At 41.7% G+C, this 17,001-nt stretch overlaps 1 protein-coding gene across 1 annotated transcript in view; it reads right to left on the bottom strand.

The window, feature by feature from the left end:
* astn2 (astrotactin 2) overlaps positions 1–17,001 on the bottom strand; it is a gene marked incomplete at its 5' end in the record, with an annotated part of 278,723 nt that overhangs the window by 184,686 nt on the left and 77,036 nt on the right. Inside the window, one exon of the mRNA XM_080046601.1 lies at positions 14,666–15,089. Within this exon, the coding sequence (XP_079902727.1) occupies positions 14,666–15,089 (424 nt within the window). The remainder of the gene's footprint in view (positions 1–14,665; positions 15,090–17,001) is intronic.

Raw genomic sequence — 17,001 nt, 5'->3', positions numbered from 1 at the left:
GGCAGCCATTTCTCATCAATGATGTCACATTAGCAATCTAAAGCCCGGCACTGGGTTATTACTCTCCAAGACTTGGGTTCAATTAGCGCTCAGTAAACACTTGGTAAGCTTTGTAATGACTGTGGCCTTGTGGGTGATGAAATGATAATTTTTTTCTTTTTTCTTGGATGCCTCTTCATTTCTCTTGTGAGTAAACCTCTCATTAGGAAAGGCGTAAGGTACACACTGTAGTAGAGACTGTTACCATGGTAAACCTAAAGAAGTATTTATTTATTTTTTTAGCCAGGCTTTTCACACAACTCTGGCTGCAAAACAACACAGAGCTAGTTGACTAAATGATTCATCCAAACAAAACAGAATTACCACTGTCTGTCTTAAGCTATGCTCTGATTAAGTTGTTATAAAACGGAATAGATTCAGCACAGAAGTACGTTATAGTATGTGCCCATTGTTTTCTCCCCTTTGCTTTCACTTGGAAAGAGAACATAAACAAATGCACAACAAATTCACAGTAGATCTTTTCATTCGAGAGAGACATGTGCTTTTAGTTCAGCGTGTGTAGAGTAGCCCCACAGGAGGGCTAGGGATCTATGTCAAACGGCAAGTCTCCATTTTGTCTATTTGCAAGCAATATTAAGTTACAGTAGTGTATATCCTCAAAGCTGTAAAACAAAGTATCTGTCGGCAGATGCTCAGTGGGTTACATGTGGCGCCCCAGGCTTTATCTGTGTTTACAACGTAAAATAAATACCCAGTAATTGCATTCAGCCATCTTTACAAAAAAACTAAATTTAACTAGAAGGAATAAGAGGCACAACGGGAAAGCCTTTGGGGATATTTGAAATGCTTAACTTTAGCATACACTTTTATTTAATCGACCAGGCAATTTCTTTTTCCATTAGCTATATACTGTTATATGCTCGTATATAAAAATTTGTTTTATCATAAAATTACAACCCAGTGCTTTCCAAAGACAATTATAATCGTAATGATGTGCTTGTATTTGTTAGATCGGATAATTCAATTCATAAGTAAGATATGTTTGGTGGGGAAAAAGCAGATATCAATTGAAGCTCTGACCGATTAACCTTTAAAATACAATTGTGACATTTTGTTCCCGGCATTGCAATTGAGTCCTGGAAAATGTTTAATTACAAACACAATGACAAATGTTACCCTGATACGTGTGAATCTCAAATCTCAAATCGTCTACAAGCACTAGGCGGCACATGCTTGCATGTTATACAACTTGAGTAATAGTAAAACAGACTGCAGTAACCTTCACGCCAGAGAGCAAATATCGTGGTAAGTTATTGCATAGAGCTTTGGTTTGACTTTGCTCTTATTTATATATATATATATATGCTGGAGTGTTATGCTGTATGCCTAATATATGTATATATATACACAATCATATGAAAAAGTTTGGGAACCCCTCTCAGCCGGCATTATAATTGACTTTGCTTTCACAAAAAAAAATATAAAAGTGGTATGTCTTTAATTTACCAGGAACAGCTAAGTACTGGGATGTTTTCCAAACAAAGATTTTTTGAAAAGCAGTATTTGGTTATATGAAATAAAATAAAATGTGAAAAACTGGCTGTGCACAAATATGGGTACCCTTGTGGTTTTGTTGATTTTAATGCCTGTAACAGCATGTAAAACTGATGAATTTAAACACAAAGTTGGTTGGATTATGTTGTTAAGCCTTGAACCTCATAGAAATGTCTGTTTAATCATGAGAAAATGTATTTTAGGTGCCTAAATGCAAGTTGCACTTCTCTTTGACTCTCTGCTGAAGTGAGACAGAATGGGATCATCAAAACTGCTCCCAAAAGATCTTAAAAACAAAGATTATTCATTATCATGGTTTAGGGGAAGGCTACAAGAAGCTTTCCCAAAGGTTTCAATTGTCAATTTCTACTGTAAGGAATGTTGTCAGGGAATGGAAGGACACAGGCACAGTTGCAGTTAAACCCAGGTCTAGCAGACCAAGAAAAGTACAAGAGCGGCATATGCGGCGGATTGTGAGAATGGTTGCACACAACCCAAAGATCACCTCCAAAGACCTGCAAGAACATCTGGCTGCAGATTGTGTATCTGTACATGGTTCAACAAATCAGTGCAATTTGCACCAAAACATCTGTATGGTCAGGTGATGAGAAGGAAGCCCTTTCTGCGCCCACGCCACAGATACAGTTGCATGGAGTATGCAAAAGCTCATTTAGACAAGCCAGATTCATATTGGAAGAAAATGCTTTGGACTGATGAGACAAAAATTAAGTTATTTGGTCTTTATAAAAAGCAGATGTTTTGGTGCAAATTGCGCTGAATTGTTGAACGATGTACAGATACACAATCTGCAGCCAGATGTTCTTGCAGGTATTTGGAGGTGATCTGTGGGTTGTGTGCAACCATTCTCACAATCCTCCACCTATGCCGCTCCTGTTTTTTTCTTGGTCTGCCATGCCTGGGTTTAACTGCCACTGTGCCTGTGTCATTCCATTTCCTGACAACGTTCCCTACAGTCGAAATTGACAATTGAAACCTTTGGGAAAGCTTCTTGTAGCCTTCCCCTAAACCATGACAATGAACAATCTTTGTTTTTCAGATCTTTTGGGAGCTGTTTTGATGATCCCATTCTGTCTCACTTCAGCAGAGAGTCAAAGAGAAGTGCAACTCGCATTTAGGCACCTAAAATATATTTTCTCATGATTAAACAGACATTTCTATGAGGTTCAAGGCTTAACAACATAATCCAACCAACTTTGTGTTTAAATTAATCAGTTTTACATGCTGTTACAGACATTAAAATCACAAGGGTACCCATATTTTTGCACAGCCAGTTTTTCACATTTTATTTTATTTCATACAACCAAATACTGCTTTTCAATTGATCTTTGTTTGGAAAACATCCCAGTACTTAGCTGTTCCTGGTAAATTAAAGACATACCACTTTTATATTTTTTTTGTGAAAGCAGAGTCAATTATAATGCCGGCTGAGAGGGGTTCCCAAACTTTTTCATATGACTGTATATATATTTATTGCATTCTTTGGCAGGGTACTTGTATGCAGTCTCAATAAATGAGAAAGAATAATATTTTTAAAAATAATTAAAAAAAAATCAAGCTGCCAAATGCATTGTTCTGCTTCCCTCGTATTTAAGTGTGTGTTCGACAGGACTGAAGAGAGTCTTTCTGCATGGGTATTGGATGGATTGCTTGTTATTATCGAGTGGACCAGTTCAATGGCCCCAGCCAAGATCTCTGCACTGAGCTCGCAGAGCAATGGTCTGAAGGGCTGACCCAATCATGTTGTCTCAAGTAGTTATTAAACTGAGAGGCATGGTAATATCAGTGTTTCCCCCAGCGCTTTATAGCTAAGGCGGCCGCCTTAGCTACGCCAGCCCCCCGCCTTGACTACCACCCACCCCCCCAAAAAAAAAAAAAAAAAAAAAAATTATTATTATTTTTTTTTTTTTTTTTTTTTTTTTTGTGCTGCACAATTAATGTACTACCAAGCGCGATGTGTACTTATACATGGTCATAACTGCGCGAAAGGTAAAAAGCATGTGTCTCCAAGCGTTTCTCTATCAGCTGCTCTGTGTCCGCGGCTTTGTGCGCGCGACCGTACTGCACCGCGCGACTACGGCATGCACGCGGAAGAGTTAAACGAGCAGAAGCAAACCGACATTTAACTGGTGGCGATAATAAACGCGGTGCAGTTCTATGGGGATATTTAGCTGAACAGAAAGAAGTGCTCTGCAAAGCTAGAACAGTTTAAGACTCCACATCACCGTGGCAACACAACCTATCTATCAGCTCAGACAGCGCAGAGAAAAGTTTGATGAATGCATGAGAGTGATGGCCCAGCCAAGTTTCAGTAAGTGTTTACAGAAGTGCCACACTGTTACTGTCTTTGACCTTTGGAGAAATGTATTTAGTCATTTTAAGGGGAAAACACATTGTATTTATTATTTCAACTATTGAGTTATTTTTCAAACAGCATGCTAGTGTAGGCCAAGAAGATTTATTTTCTGAATTTTCAATGCTGCTTTATTTTTATGTTTTAAATTTGGAAATACATGTTAGAAAACGACTGTAGTGTATGGCATCCCACGTTAATACGTGATGACGTCAGGTCTCGCGTGGTTTGTGTATTACCAGAAGTATGTGAATAAAGCAGCATGTTAAACGGTCCCGGTGTTGGTAATGTCTTGAGTGATAATCCAAGGTAAAACACTACAAATGGCGACGAGGATTTAAAAAGGAACGCTGTAAAGTGCACGAACGATGATACTGCATGAAGTTTGAACTGTCGAAGGGAAGGAAAAGAGGATAACGAAGCAAGCATGGCGCTAGGTTTACCCGTGGTCGGTACCTTTGATGTATTGAGTGAGTCGGCTAATGTCGGTGTTCGCTGGGAGAAGTGGATAAGTAGTTTTAAACTCTATTTAGCTGCATCAGGAATCCGCGAAGCCACACGAAAAAGGGCTTTACTGTTACATCTGGCAGGACCCGACGTTCAGGATATATTCTTCACGTTGGAGGGCACTGGAAATGATGCTGACTACGACGGAGCGGTAAACAAATTAAATGCATACTTCACACCTCAGAAGAACATTCCCTATGAGAGACATATGTTTAGACAAGCAGAACAAGCACAAGAGGAGTCTATGGACAGTTTTGTGAGCCGATTAAAGAAGCTGGCAGCAACGTGTGAGTTCGGAGATAACAAGGACGATTTTATCCGTGACCAAGTGATTGACAAGTGCATTTCAAACACGCTGTGCCGACGGCTACTGCGGGAGAAAGACCTTAAACTCCTAGGGCTCCTGGATATTGCACGGACAATGGAGGCAGCTGATCACCAGGCTGCAAGAATGGGAAAATTGACTGTTAACGCTGTGGAGAAGAGACCTGCGAGAGGGAGGGGCAAAACGGTAAGACCCAGAGTCTCCACAACTCAGAATCAGTCACCACGAAATGAGCACGGAACGAAATGTTTCCGGTGTGGACGTGAAGGTCATTTAAGTCGTGAGTGCACAGTAACAAAAAACAAAAAGTGCAATAACTGTGACAAAGAAGGACATTTTGCTGTAATGTGTAAAACGAAGAAAACACATAAAGTGAACAGAGTAACGACCACAGACACACTCAAACAACCCAGTGACAGTGAAGATGACCATGTATTTACAGTGAATGATAGTGTTGAGGATGGAACACTAACAGTACTGGTAAACGAGCAGCCAGTGGAAATGTTAATTGACTCAGGGGCTACGTGTAATATTGTGACTGAGACAAAGTTTGAACAGCTAAAGTCCAAAAGTAACATAAAACTACAGTGCCCAGAGAAGCAAGTCTATCCATTTGGCTCAACAACACCACTCCATGTAAAAGGGATTTTCATGGCTGAATTAAAAGCAAGTGGAAAATCAGAAGCTGTCACTGCCAAAATCCAAGTGATTGAAGAAGCACGGATTTGTGTGCTGGGGAGAAAGACTGCTGTACAGTTGGGAATGCTTCGTATCGGTCCTATCGAACAAGTGAATACGGTGCAACCAAAAGACACAGCAGCTTTTGTGGCTGACTTGGAGGAGAAATACAGAGACTGTTTTCATGGCCTAGGAAAACTGAAAGATTTTCAGCTGGGGCTGCATGTGGACAGTACTGTAAAGCCAGTAGCCCAGCCTGTTCGCCGAATACCATTCAGTTTAAGGAAACAAGTGGATGACAAACTCAAAGAACTCGAGGAGATGGATGTCATAGAGAGAGTAAGTGGACCGACGCCATGGGTGTCGCCGCTAGTTGTTGTCCATGGGAAGAAAGAGCCAAGACTGTGTGTGGACATGCGCAGAGCAAATGAAGCCATAGTGCGTGAACGGCATCCTATCCCCATCATAGATGAAATACTGGAGGACATGACAGGAGCCACAGTGTTTTCAAAGTTGGATCTGAAGTGGGGATATCATCAGATAGAATTGAAACCTGAATCCAGGTCGCTCACCACATTTGTCTCACACACAGGGTTGTGGCGTTACAAGAGGCTGATGTTCGGAATCTCATCTGCACCTGAGATTTATCAACACATAATCAGCCAAGTCCTACAAGGCGTCCCAGGAGTGCACAACATATCGGATGACATCATTGTTTCAGGTGAGACAACTCAACAGCATGATGAAAGAGTACACCAAGTCTTGCAACGGCTGCAAGAGAGACAGCTGACAGTCAACAGCAAAAAGTGCCAGTTTCGGATGTCACAACTGGAATTTATGGGTCATGTACTTTCCAAAAATGGCATAGGAGCAGCGCAGTCAAAGATCGAGGCAGTGGAAAACACACGTCGACCAACAAATGCGGCTGAGGTGCGGAGTTTCCTAGGGCTTGTTAACTACTGTGGGAGATTCATCCCTAATCTGGCCACGACATCAGAACCACTGAGGAGGCTCACGAGGCAATCCTGCAAATGGACATGGGGGTCAGAGCAGGAAACAGCATTTGTGGAGCTAAAGAGACAGCTAGCCAGTTCACATGTAATGGCATATTTCAGCCAGAATGCAGAGACACATGTGGTTGTGGATGCCAGTCCAGTGGGATTAGGTGCAATACTGAGCCAGAAGCAAAGTGAAGGAACACACAAGCCTGTCTATTACGCCAGCCGAGCTTTATCTGACGTAGAGCGCCGCTATTCCCAAACTGAAAGAGAAGCCCTTGCCATTGTGTGGGCATGTGAGAAGTTTCGTGTGTTTCTCTACGGAAAAGAGTTTGTGATGGTGACAGATCACAAGCCACTCGAAATTATATATTCACCGAAGTCCAAACCGCCAGCGAGGATTGAAAGGTGGGCTCTGCGGCTGCAACCCTATCGTTTCAAAGTGGTGTATAAACCAGGCCCACAGAACGCAGCTGATTCGCTGTCACGCCTCACAGTCAACCCGCCCGTACAAATTGGCACCATGGAGGATCATGTCTACTACGTGGCTCAACATGCAGTGCCGCATGCTTTCACACCACGACAAATGGAGAACTTGTCGGCAGAGGACTGCACTCTAGCTACTGTAAGGAGCTGTATCGAGACTGGTGACTGGAGTAAATGTGAGGCTGCTTATCAAACCGTCAAAACTGAGCTCTCCACTGTTGGGAAAATAGTGCTGAGAGGTTCCCGGATTGTCGTTCCTCAGGCAGCACGACAACAGACGCTGATGTTAGCGCATGAAGGACATCAAGGAATAGTCAAAACGAAACAAAGACTGAGAACAAAAGTGTGGTGGCCCGGAATCGATCGTGAAGCAGAGGAGTTAGTGAGGTCATGTCATGCTTGTCAGCTCAATAGCTCGACTTCACAGAATGTTCCTACTACAAGGTCCGAGCTTCCTGCTAAGCCGTGGCAGACGCTTGCAATGGACATGTGTGGACCATTCCCATCAGGAGACCATCTACTGGTGGTAACTGATTACTACTCTAGATGGGTAAGTGTCGATATCCTCAGAAGCCCTACATCAGTGAACATAATGAAATGTCTGAGACACTTATTTGCGACTCATGGAATCCCAGAGTCTGTAGTGACTGACAACGGCACGCCTTTTGTGTCAAAAGAGTTCGAAACATATCTGCAGGAGAGTGGAATCGAACATCGCCGTGTCACACCATATTGGCCTCAGGCAAACGGGGAAGTTGAAAGGCAAAACCGGACACTTGGTAAAGCAATACGTGCAGCACACGCTGAAGGCAAAGACTGGCGCAGTGAGCTTGACGTTTTTCTAATGGCTTACCGCAGCACGCCACACTGTGTTACAGGTCGCAGTCCGGCCGAGCTACTCTTCAACCGCCAGATCAGAACCAAGCTTCCTGAACTGTCAGCAAACAACCAGTTGCAACCAGCAGGGCAGGATACTGCTGTTCGCAGGACTGATGCCGTGAGGAAGGAGAAGGGACGTGTGGATGCAGACAGGACCAGAAGAGCAAAAGACAGCACTGTGAAGCAGGGTGACAAAGTCCTGCTCCGTCAGCAGAAACAACATAAACTGTCAACACCGTTTGAACAAGACCCCTACACTGTGGTGGAACGAAAAGGATGTTCAGTCATTCTTGAAAGGGACGGCAAGAAGATAATGCGTCATGTGTCGTTTGTGAAGCGGTGGGTTCAGCCTGAACCAGAGACAGTTGTGCCAATCTGTGCTGCAGGAGAGAGTTTGGTCACTCAACCTGCTGACACAGCACCAGTTGAAATCCCTGAACAGGACACTAGACCTCAGAGAACCAGGAGAATGCCAATTCACCTTGTTGAGTATCGTTTAGACAGACAGTGCCATAAAGGGGCAGAATAATCCCCAGCATTTGTCTTAATGGCAGGGTAGTCCACCCCTCGCCATTCAGGTCATGTTCTGTTACATAAAATGTAATAGTTTTCACTAATTTGAGAATTTCATATATGTATTTCTGTTACAATCTAAAATATTTGATTACATTTCTAGCTGAGCCGGAATGTATGTTTATTATTAGAGTTATGTTGAAAATTAGTATTCCCAAGGAATGGTGGAAAAAGTATTTGGAAAAGTTATTACAGTAATAATGCTGAAGACGTTGGTTCAAAGTGTACAGCATGTATATTTAAGTTGCTACTTAAAGAGAGATGTTTACTTTCAACAGGAATAGCTAACTGAGTTTCAGTATTACCAGTTTGTGTTATTACAAATTATACTGATGTAAGTTATCATCTAAGAAGAGGAGGGATGTAGTGTATGGCATCCCACGTTAATACGTGATGACGTCAGGTCTCGCGTGGTTTGTGTATTACCAGAAGTATGTGAATAAAGCAGCATGTTAAACGGTCCCGGTGTTGGTAATGTCTTGAGTGATAATCCAAGGTAAAACACTACAACGACCAATAAACTCTGTATTTAAAAAGAAATCAAGCAAGTAGGCTAAAAACAACCATTAATGAATTATAGGCTATCGCATCACAATAGGCCTATTGTCCACAATAATCGCACAACAGCCCCTCATCCAAAAAGGAACTTTAAAGTTGAATTTTCACTTTTATGTGCATACACATGTTGAGTGTATGGTCCATTATTTGTATTTAGTGTGTCTGTATAGTATTGCACCAAAACAGTAGAAGTTTTCTTTAATTGTGCTTTGTACTGCATGTTTGCACATCATTTGTACCTGCACATAGCAAACAAAATTGCACAACTGTAAGGTCAGTGTCTGTTGTATTCAAATTAACAGTTTATTTCTTTACTGCGCATTGGCATCTTTGAGCAAAATACCCCCCAAATTTTCGACGCGGCGCTACGCGCCGCGCCTCCGATGACCCAGGGTAGTGACCACCTTGACTAAGCCATTTTCTGGGGGAAACACTGAATATGATTGTTTGCCCTGTGAGAAATGTTTCACTGAATTAAACAATTATTAAATATTTAGCTCAGTATTTTTGAATACTTTTGGATACATATTGATACACATATTATAAACCTATAGACTAATGTGGTCTCTAATTGGAAAAACAAAACAATGCAAGGTAATTGTTATCATTTGCTGACAATACACTTAAATATTAGCAATATGGTCACATTATTTATCAGCACATAACATAGAGGCATGTTGTACTCTGCACTGATTGTTGTACTCTTATGAAAACAGGAGCATGTTCTCAAGTGGTTATTACAGTAATCTCAATTTTATTAAAGTATTGATGCATCTCTCATGGTACGCAAGGACCTTATTTTCAAAAAGCAAATAGAGAATAACCCATTATCTTGACTTATCTTGACTACCTGAATGCTGCATATTCTGTGTCCACCCTTTTTATTGCTTGAATTGACTTGTATGGGCGTATGTGGAGGTACAACAACAATGTGCCAACAGTTGTTGCAAGAGATGGCATATTCTATTGATCTTTTTTTGGTCAACCGTTTTACACCCAAGCTCACAACAGGTTTAGATCTGCAGTTAAAATAAAGCATTAACGAAGGGAACAAACAGATTGAAATTGCATTGATGTGCAGGATCCAAGGGGCCACTATGTTGAGTTTTTAGTAGTAAGAGTGGTTGTTGTTAGATGTAGTGGTAGTTAAAATGTAAGTAGTTTTTCAGATCCAGCCTTGTACTATCCTGCTTTAGACTAACGAGAATGAGTATATCCAGCATCTGCTACCAGGTTACGTTTGCTCACAACAATGAGAGGCAAAAGTGTTGATTCAATAAAAACTTGCGCAGCATAAAGACCCTGAGTCCTTCTCAAAAAGCTATTGACAGTAACACACAAAGATATACTGTATCTGTATATCAGAGGTGCATTTGAACTGTATGCCTCCAAGTAGCGCGATATGTAAGACTTGCCCTTTCAACAACACAGGCTGCACAAATAGGTAAGCGGTGGAAGATGCCGCTCGCTGCTGTACAATGTAAACCGATAAGGAGAGGTATGTGTGATGCTTTGGCAGCGTGATAGTGATAACTGGTCCCTGAGCGCTCGTATGCAGGACAAGATTTTCAGAATGCCCTGTTTCTCAGCACCTGATTTCCACCGCCCATGCTGCTGGCCGAACGGAATCTTGCTGAATAATGAAATTGACAGGCCTCATTTGTTTGGTTGTCCGTGTAACAAAAGCCAATTCCCCGGGACAACCCTGTGAGCCATTGCCATAATCCCCTGGGGATAATACTATTGAGTTGAGTTGAATGGGGTTATCTGTCAGCTATAGGACAGAGAGAGATAAGGGATGACTGGTATTTGGAGACTTTTTGGCCCGAAGAGCAGAATAGAACAGGTGGGACAGGAGTTAATCGCCCCCGTATTCAAATGTCTCTCCGATTTATGCCGAGTACAGATGGGAAGGCAGAGGCATCAAATTAAATGGTTTGTGTGTGTCAGTGTGTGTGTTGGTGTGTGTGTGTGTGTGGGTGGGTGGGTGTCTCTATTTTGGAAAATGCTATATTGTATAGGAGATTGATAGAAAGATGTGTGATGGACTGTATTTGGAGAAAAAAAAACGTCACAAAAATTAGGCACTTTTACACAAGGCATGGTTTAATACCTCGCAAGGGACTTCATATTCCCCACAACGCATAAAGTTTGACCTTGAAACTTAATGTTTTTAATATAGAGAGATCTGGAGCTTAAATGTAAGGTAGCTTTTCAGCATCTCTATAAAGAGCGTGTATGGCCATGAAGGCATTTTATTTGAGATCAGAATTCCTTGCCAGAAAACCTTTAAGATATCACATAACCACGCTAATGTTTGTTACTAGAATCTAGCTTTGCACTTTGCAGCACTTTTTACCCACTGTGTGCCTTCTGCAGCACATTGCAGCTGTCTCTAACCCCCTTAGTATCATTGTTAGCTTGGATGCTATTAGCTTGTACACATGACTTGTACAGGTTTTGATCAAACTCTCAAATCTTTCTCTTCTCCTTGTATTCCTTAGACCTCCAATACAACGTTGCCCTGTCGGCTGCAGACACTTCTAAATGAGTCAGCAGTTGAGGAGTGTGACATTGATGGACAGGTACATGACTGAGTACATGGAAGTCGTGGACCGCCTTGTTGTGGCATGACGTTGGAACAACCACCTCCACTTAAATGTAAACAAGATAATGTACATTTGTATTTTTCTTTTGGTGGGAGCAAGGCTAAGCTGAACACTATTTTGATAGAGGGTGGTAGACTGGACCGGAGAAGTAACACGGCTAGCTGTCTATAGGGAGGGACAGACCGGACTCTTACTTCTTGAGGAAGCCTATAGGTCCTTCAATGTGTTCATGTGTTCAGCACAATGTTGCATATCTGACTTCCACCAGTCTGTTGTAGCAAATGCAATTTTTCCACAGAAGCCATCTGTGTGGGGACAGCAGCAAGCATCAGAGCGAGTGACTCTGGGAAGCTGAACAAAGTGATAACCAATGCTGGCTATGTACTGGGGACTGCTCGGGGACCCCCTGGAGTTGGCTGTGGAGAGACGGATGTTACACAAGCTGTTGAAGATAATGGACAACACTACATACAAAGCTACATATAAAGCTCTGACTGGAAAGCTACCACTCTATTTGACAGAAATGCTGCTTATTTCAGATGGGCTTTATCAAACCCGCTCAACTGACATGCTCATGTTATATGTTCCCTATGCCCGGTCTGAGCTTGGTAAAACCGCTTTTACCAAGCCCCTGCCCCTGACTCCTGGAACAGCCTACAACATACAATTAAAATAGATACACTCATAACTGTTAACCAATTTAAAATTATTATTTTGAATCAGCCCCTCTACACTTGTAACTGTTTTAATTAGGCTATTGTCTCTTTCATTCAATTGATCTGAATGTTTTAAATTGTTGTTGTCTGTGTGTGTGTGTGTGTGTGTGCGTGTGTGTGTGTGTGTGTGTGTGTGTGTGTGTGTGTGTGTGTGTGTGTGTAAACTTGTTATGTATTCTCATTGTATATTGTGTATCTGTACAAACTCGACGTCATTGTAAAAGAGGGTCACCCCTCAATTGATCTTTCGAGGTTAAATAAAGGAAAATGAAATGAACATACTCCCTACACAGCCTGCTGGTCTAACAACATATACTCGTTGGTCAGAGGCTTCTTCAGCACTGCTGCAATAGCGAAAGTTACATGAGGTCATTCCTGCCAATGGCAATCACCATGTACAATGACGACCCCCCTCTGTGCCATGGAGAGGAGACTCAGCCTCTGAGTGGCTATGCACAATGTTACTTTAATGCACCTTTTACATTGCCTTGCTTTTGTTTGTTCAGGTTTATCTCCATCTAGTATTGGTACGCTCGCATGTGTGGCAGACATACAGTATATGCTGTAGCTTTTGGTGTTTTATCTAGGTTTGAAACATTGTGGTCAGCATAAAATAAATTCACAATGTCTCCCACTTGCACATTAGGGATACATTACTAAATCAAAACCTTTATTTTATGTCACAAAGGCTGTCACGCCAGGTTAATATGTATATGTGTCTGAACAAGTAAAATTACATTTAGTGGTCTATTCATTCTTGCTCATCATTTGTGGTTGGAGTGTGCTTTTAGGTCTTGCAGCTTTCAATCAGTTTGCTTTCTTAGAGCCTTTTGGGGACACCTTCATAATGGCATTGTTTGGTGATTTGCCAAAGAGAGAGAGACGCATACATTAAGAGCATTGCCCTTCTGTTCTCTGCTTCATTTCTATTTCCCCAAAGTTTGAACCCATGTGTTAAGCCAGAATCCTTTCCATTCGATAATAGAGCAATGTAATTCCCCTTTTTAAATAAGGGTTGCTTTAATTAAAAAAACTATATGTTGTTTAACACTGGGGTGGGGGCTTTAAACACAATGGAATTGAATAATGGATGAAAAAGTAGGTCAGCATACAGAAAGCATAGGAGCGAGGATACAATAAAGTGCTAATTATAATGGGAGAATAATATTTCCAGATGCAAAGATAATTCACCTGCAAGATCAATGTGGTTGCATGAAGTAGTTATGGACCCATGTTACTATTCCCTACATTGAATCTGTGATAGAGACAAACAGACAAATGAAGGTGATCCTTAACATGATATATTCATGCCTCAAAGTTTTAACTTGGTTTAAATGCAAATTTTGATATGAAGAATCATTGTTAGCTACTGGCGGGGTCAGGGACAATGAGACTGTTTGCATTTGTATCCTTTTTGTTGTTGTTGTTGAGCTAAGTTAAGACTTCCTTTCACTAACAGCTTATGTAAATACGGATATATAGAGTGATACATGTGATGGGAGCAAGAGGGCATTCCCACAAACTTCACCCAGCATGCATAATTTAGTAGGACATGAATAACCAGGGCACCCTTCAACTCAGTCAGTGCCCTTCAATTATTAAAGTTGGTCCTCGCAGTGAAGCACCCCTGGTTCAACTGGATACATATCAACAAATACCCCTATAGGCCAAGATTGTGACGTTTAAATAACTCCAACAGCGGACAATGTTGCAGTGTCATGTATGGCAAGATGGAATTTTTTAACCTTGTTTGAAGTGCAGACCCCTGACTATGTTAAGCATGGGTCAATGGGCCACTCACTGACACAATCCAGCATCTAATCGACCAGACTGATATCCCCTGTCAGTTGACCTTTACACGTTACATTAAATCATGTGACACCACATTACATTACATCTTGACAGACAGAGTCGACGGCCGTGGTGACCGAGAAGGGGCAGCGGGTATGAGTGAAAGAAAATGCATTCCATATTATGACTCATGGACTATATGCTTTTTTTTTTGTACTACCGGCATGAAGTAATGATGCTGGTGAGTCATACAAAACTGCTTGTCTTTGACAAAATGTAAGCAGTATGTACATGCTGTGTTATCAAGATCATGGGTGGGCTGACCAGAGCCAAAGTGAACTGTCCAGGCTGGTCCATCTGGGGTGCTGGCAGTGATAGCATGCACGGATGTACAAATCACGCTTGCAAAGGCAGGACAACTGCCACTGAGCACAACAGATTTTCCTGTGACAACAAGTGTATGCTGCTCATAGTTGAATGGGTTGAATAGACAAAAACCAGCATCATGCTGTCGGCCTTACAGCTGTCAGGGTAATTAATTTCCATTATGGACATGCAGTGATAATACAACCATTACTGTATATTAATTTATTTTCTAGGGAAATGTATTTCGTACTCACCTCGTTTTTCAAAATGATGCTTGATCTCGGTGTCCTTGCACATCATGTCCGCGTGTCCCCCGATGTTGACCCCGTAGTCCTCCTGGAACTTGCCGTCGTTCAGCTTGTTGTGGAGCTGGTTGGGCGTGGAGTTGAGCGAGTGTCCTCCGTGCTCCTCCTCGTCACAGTCATAATCGTCCAGGATGGGGGTCTCTCGGATGGGCATGCCGATGACGGAGCTGCCGTGCTGGTGGGCGTTGCGAGAGCCCCGGAAGCTGTCGCGGCCCTGGTGTCCCAGTAGCACAGAGGGGATGTAGTGGATCTCGTGCGTGGCCTCGGTGCTGGCGCTCTTCTGGGGGATACGCCGACGCTTGCACCATCGGTGGCGCGTGTACAGGACCAGGGTGAAGAGGAGAATTAGGAGGAGGAGGGCAATGAGGCCACCCTGGATTTTAAAGCAAGAGAAGAGAGAGAGAGAGAATGTGAGGGGGATGTTCACAAGGATGTTCAAACTTTAAAGGTGCACTATGTAACTTTTGGTGTGTTGGAGACGTGAAATATTTCTGAGGTACAGTATATTATCATAACTGACATAACAAACTTGACTTGGAACATTGGATCCCTGGAACACTGTGTTAAGTTAGAAAGCTACCATTTTAAAGTAACTGTTTCAATGTTTTTGTTTACAGCAGCAGGGCCAATAGTTTGGTTTTACAAATATGTTCTAGTCTTAGGTTTTTGTTTCTAAACTCAAACTTATTTAGTTTTTGATTTATGACGATTTAATTATTCAATACTGCGAAAATAGGTTTTGTAAACTAAATGCAGGCTCAAATCTAAACAAATCCCCTTTCACTGAAACCGCATACTGCACCTTTAATTGGTAATGTTTTAAGTGGTACATAACAATACAATATCATAATAAAACAAAAAGGAATAACAATTACAATCACTGCTCCAGCATGCAGTTATATTGCGTTATATGCCAATTATCCCCATTTGCCAGCCGTTGAAGAGGTCTGGCAATCAGCATTTCAATAGGCGAGTTCTGAAAGCAACATGAAGCAGTGTTTAGAGTCCTAAAGAAAGAGTCAATGATAAAATATACAGCAAATCTAATATGTAAAGAGGGAATAGTCTCATAAATAATGATAACATTGCTGACTCATTAACATAGAGCAGGGGGGTTTAGACGGACAAAATTTAAATGATAATTTTAATTGCTTGAAATCAGAACTCTGTTAAGAAACTGTGCACTTCCTACGGCCATACATACAGTAGGCACCTGCATACATGCACACACATACATGGACTTCAACAGGAGATAGACAATACACCAGTCATACCGTATAATATCCTGTAACCCAACATAGACAACAATATCATAAGCTACAACCAAAAATTACCATGAAGAGTTGAACAATTGTTAACATATCTCCACCACATGTACATGGGAATAGAAATAGCATCATTTTAGCACTGCTGCATCTTGGAATCCTATCTTCAGAGTGTCATACACACACACACACACAAACACACACACATATGCACACACACACACACACACACACACACACCAACGCCCCAGGGTTTTAAGCCTGTTTTGCCCTCTCTTACTCCCCTAAGCGCTTACCGTGGCCCTGCAAATTTGCCAAGGAGCATCCCATTTCTCCACGGATCAGTCAATATCTCAACATCACAAAGCATGAAACACCCTGCCATACATGCTGTCTCTGGATGATAAAGTAAATCCATACACACTGCTAGAAAGAAAAGGCAGGGCGTGACTTATTCTTTGATTTTTAACAATGACATTCAATAGGTGAGACGTGCCATTTGATTCAGCAAAAAGAAAAGTGGCAACCTAAAAGGTGATTTGTTTGGGATGTCGAACAGAAAATTCTGCATCAGCAACTTTGAAAAACACATATTTAAAGATGTGGTATATATTTAAAGATGTGGTATATATATATATATATATATATATTATATACACATAAATCACAAAACAGCCAGACTCTTACGTATATACTGTATGTGCATGAACTTAAGCCCGAGGAGCATGGACTCAGAGAACACGCACTGTCCCAAAATGACAGAATAATAAATACAATCCACATGGGGTCATCCATCACAACATTTAAAATTCCATCTTCATGAGGAAAAACAAACCCCTCTGAAATTATAACGCGAGCACTGCTGGGTGTCCATAAATCAAACTATATGCTGAGAGGAGAGGCGCGGCGGCACCAAAGAGGACTAGTGCCACGGACAAAGTTGTTCATTAATCTCCTATAGGATGGCAGCTTTGCAGGAGTGCAGTGCTAGCAAACTCCCCTTAGCCCGCACTTCTACAT

The sequence above is a fragment of the Ammodytes marinus genome (assembly GCF_949987685.1).
Source record: "Ammodytes marinus genome assembly, chromosome: 18".
Lineage (NCBI taxonomy): Eukaryota > Metazoa > Chordata > Actinopteri > Uranoscopiformes > Ammodytidae > Ammodytes > Ammodytes marinus.
Note: the sequence above shows the minus strand (reverse complement) of the source record. Positions and strands in the feature narration are given on the sequence as shown.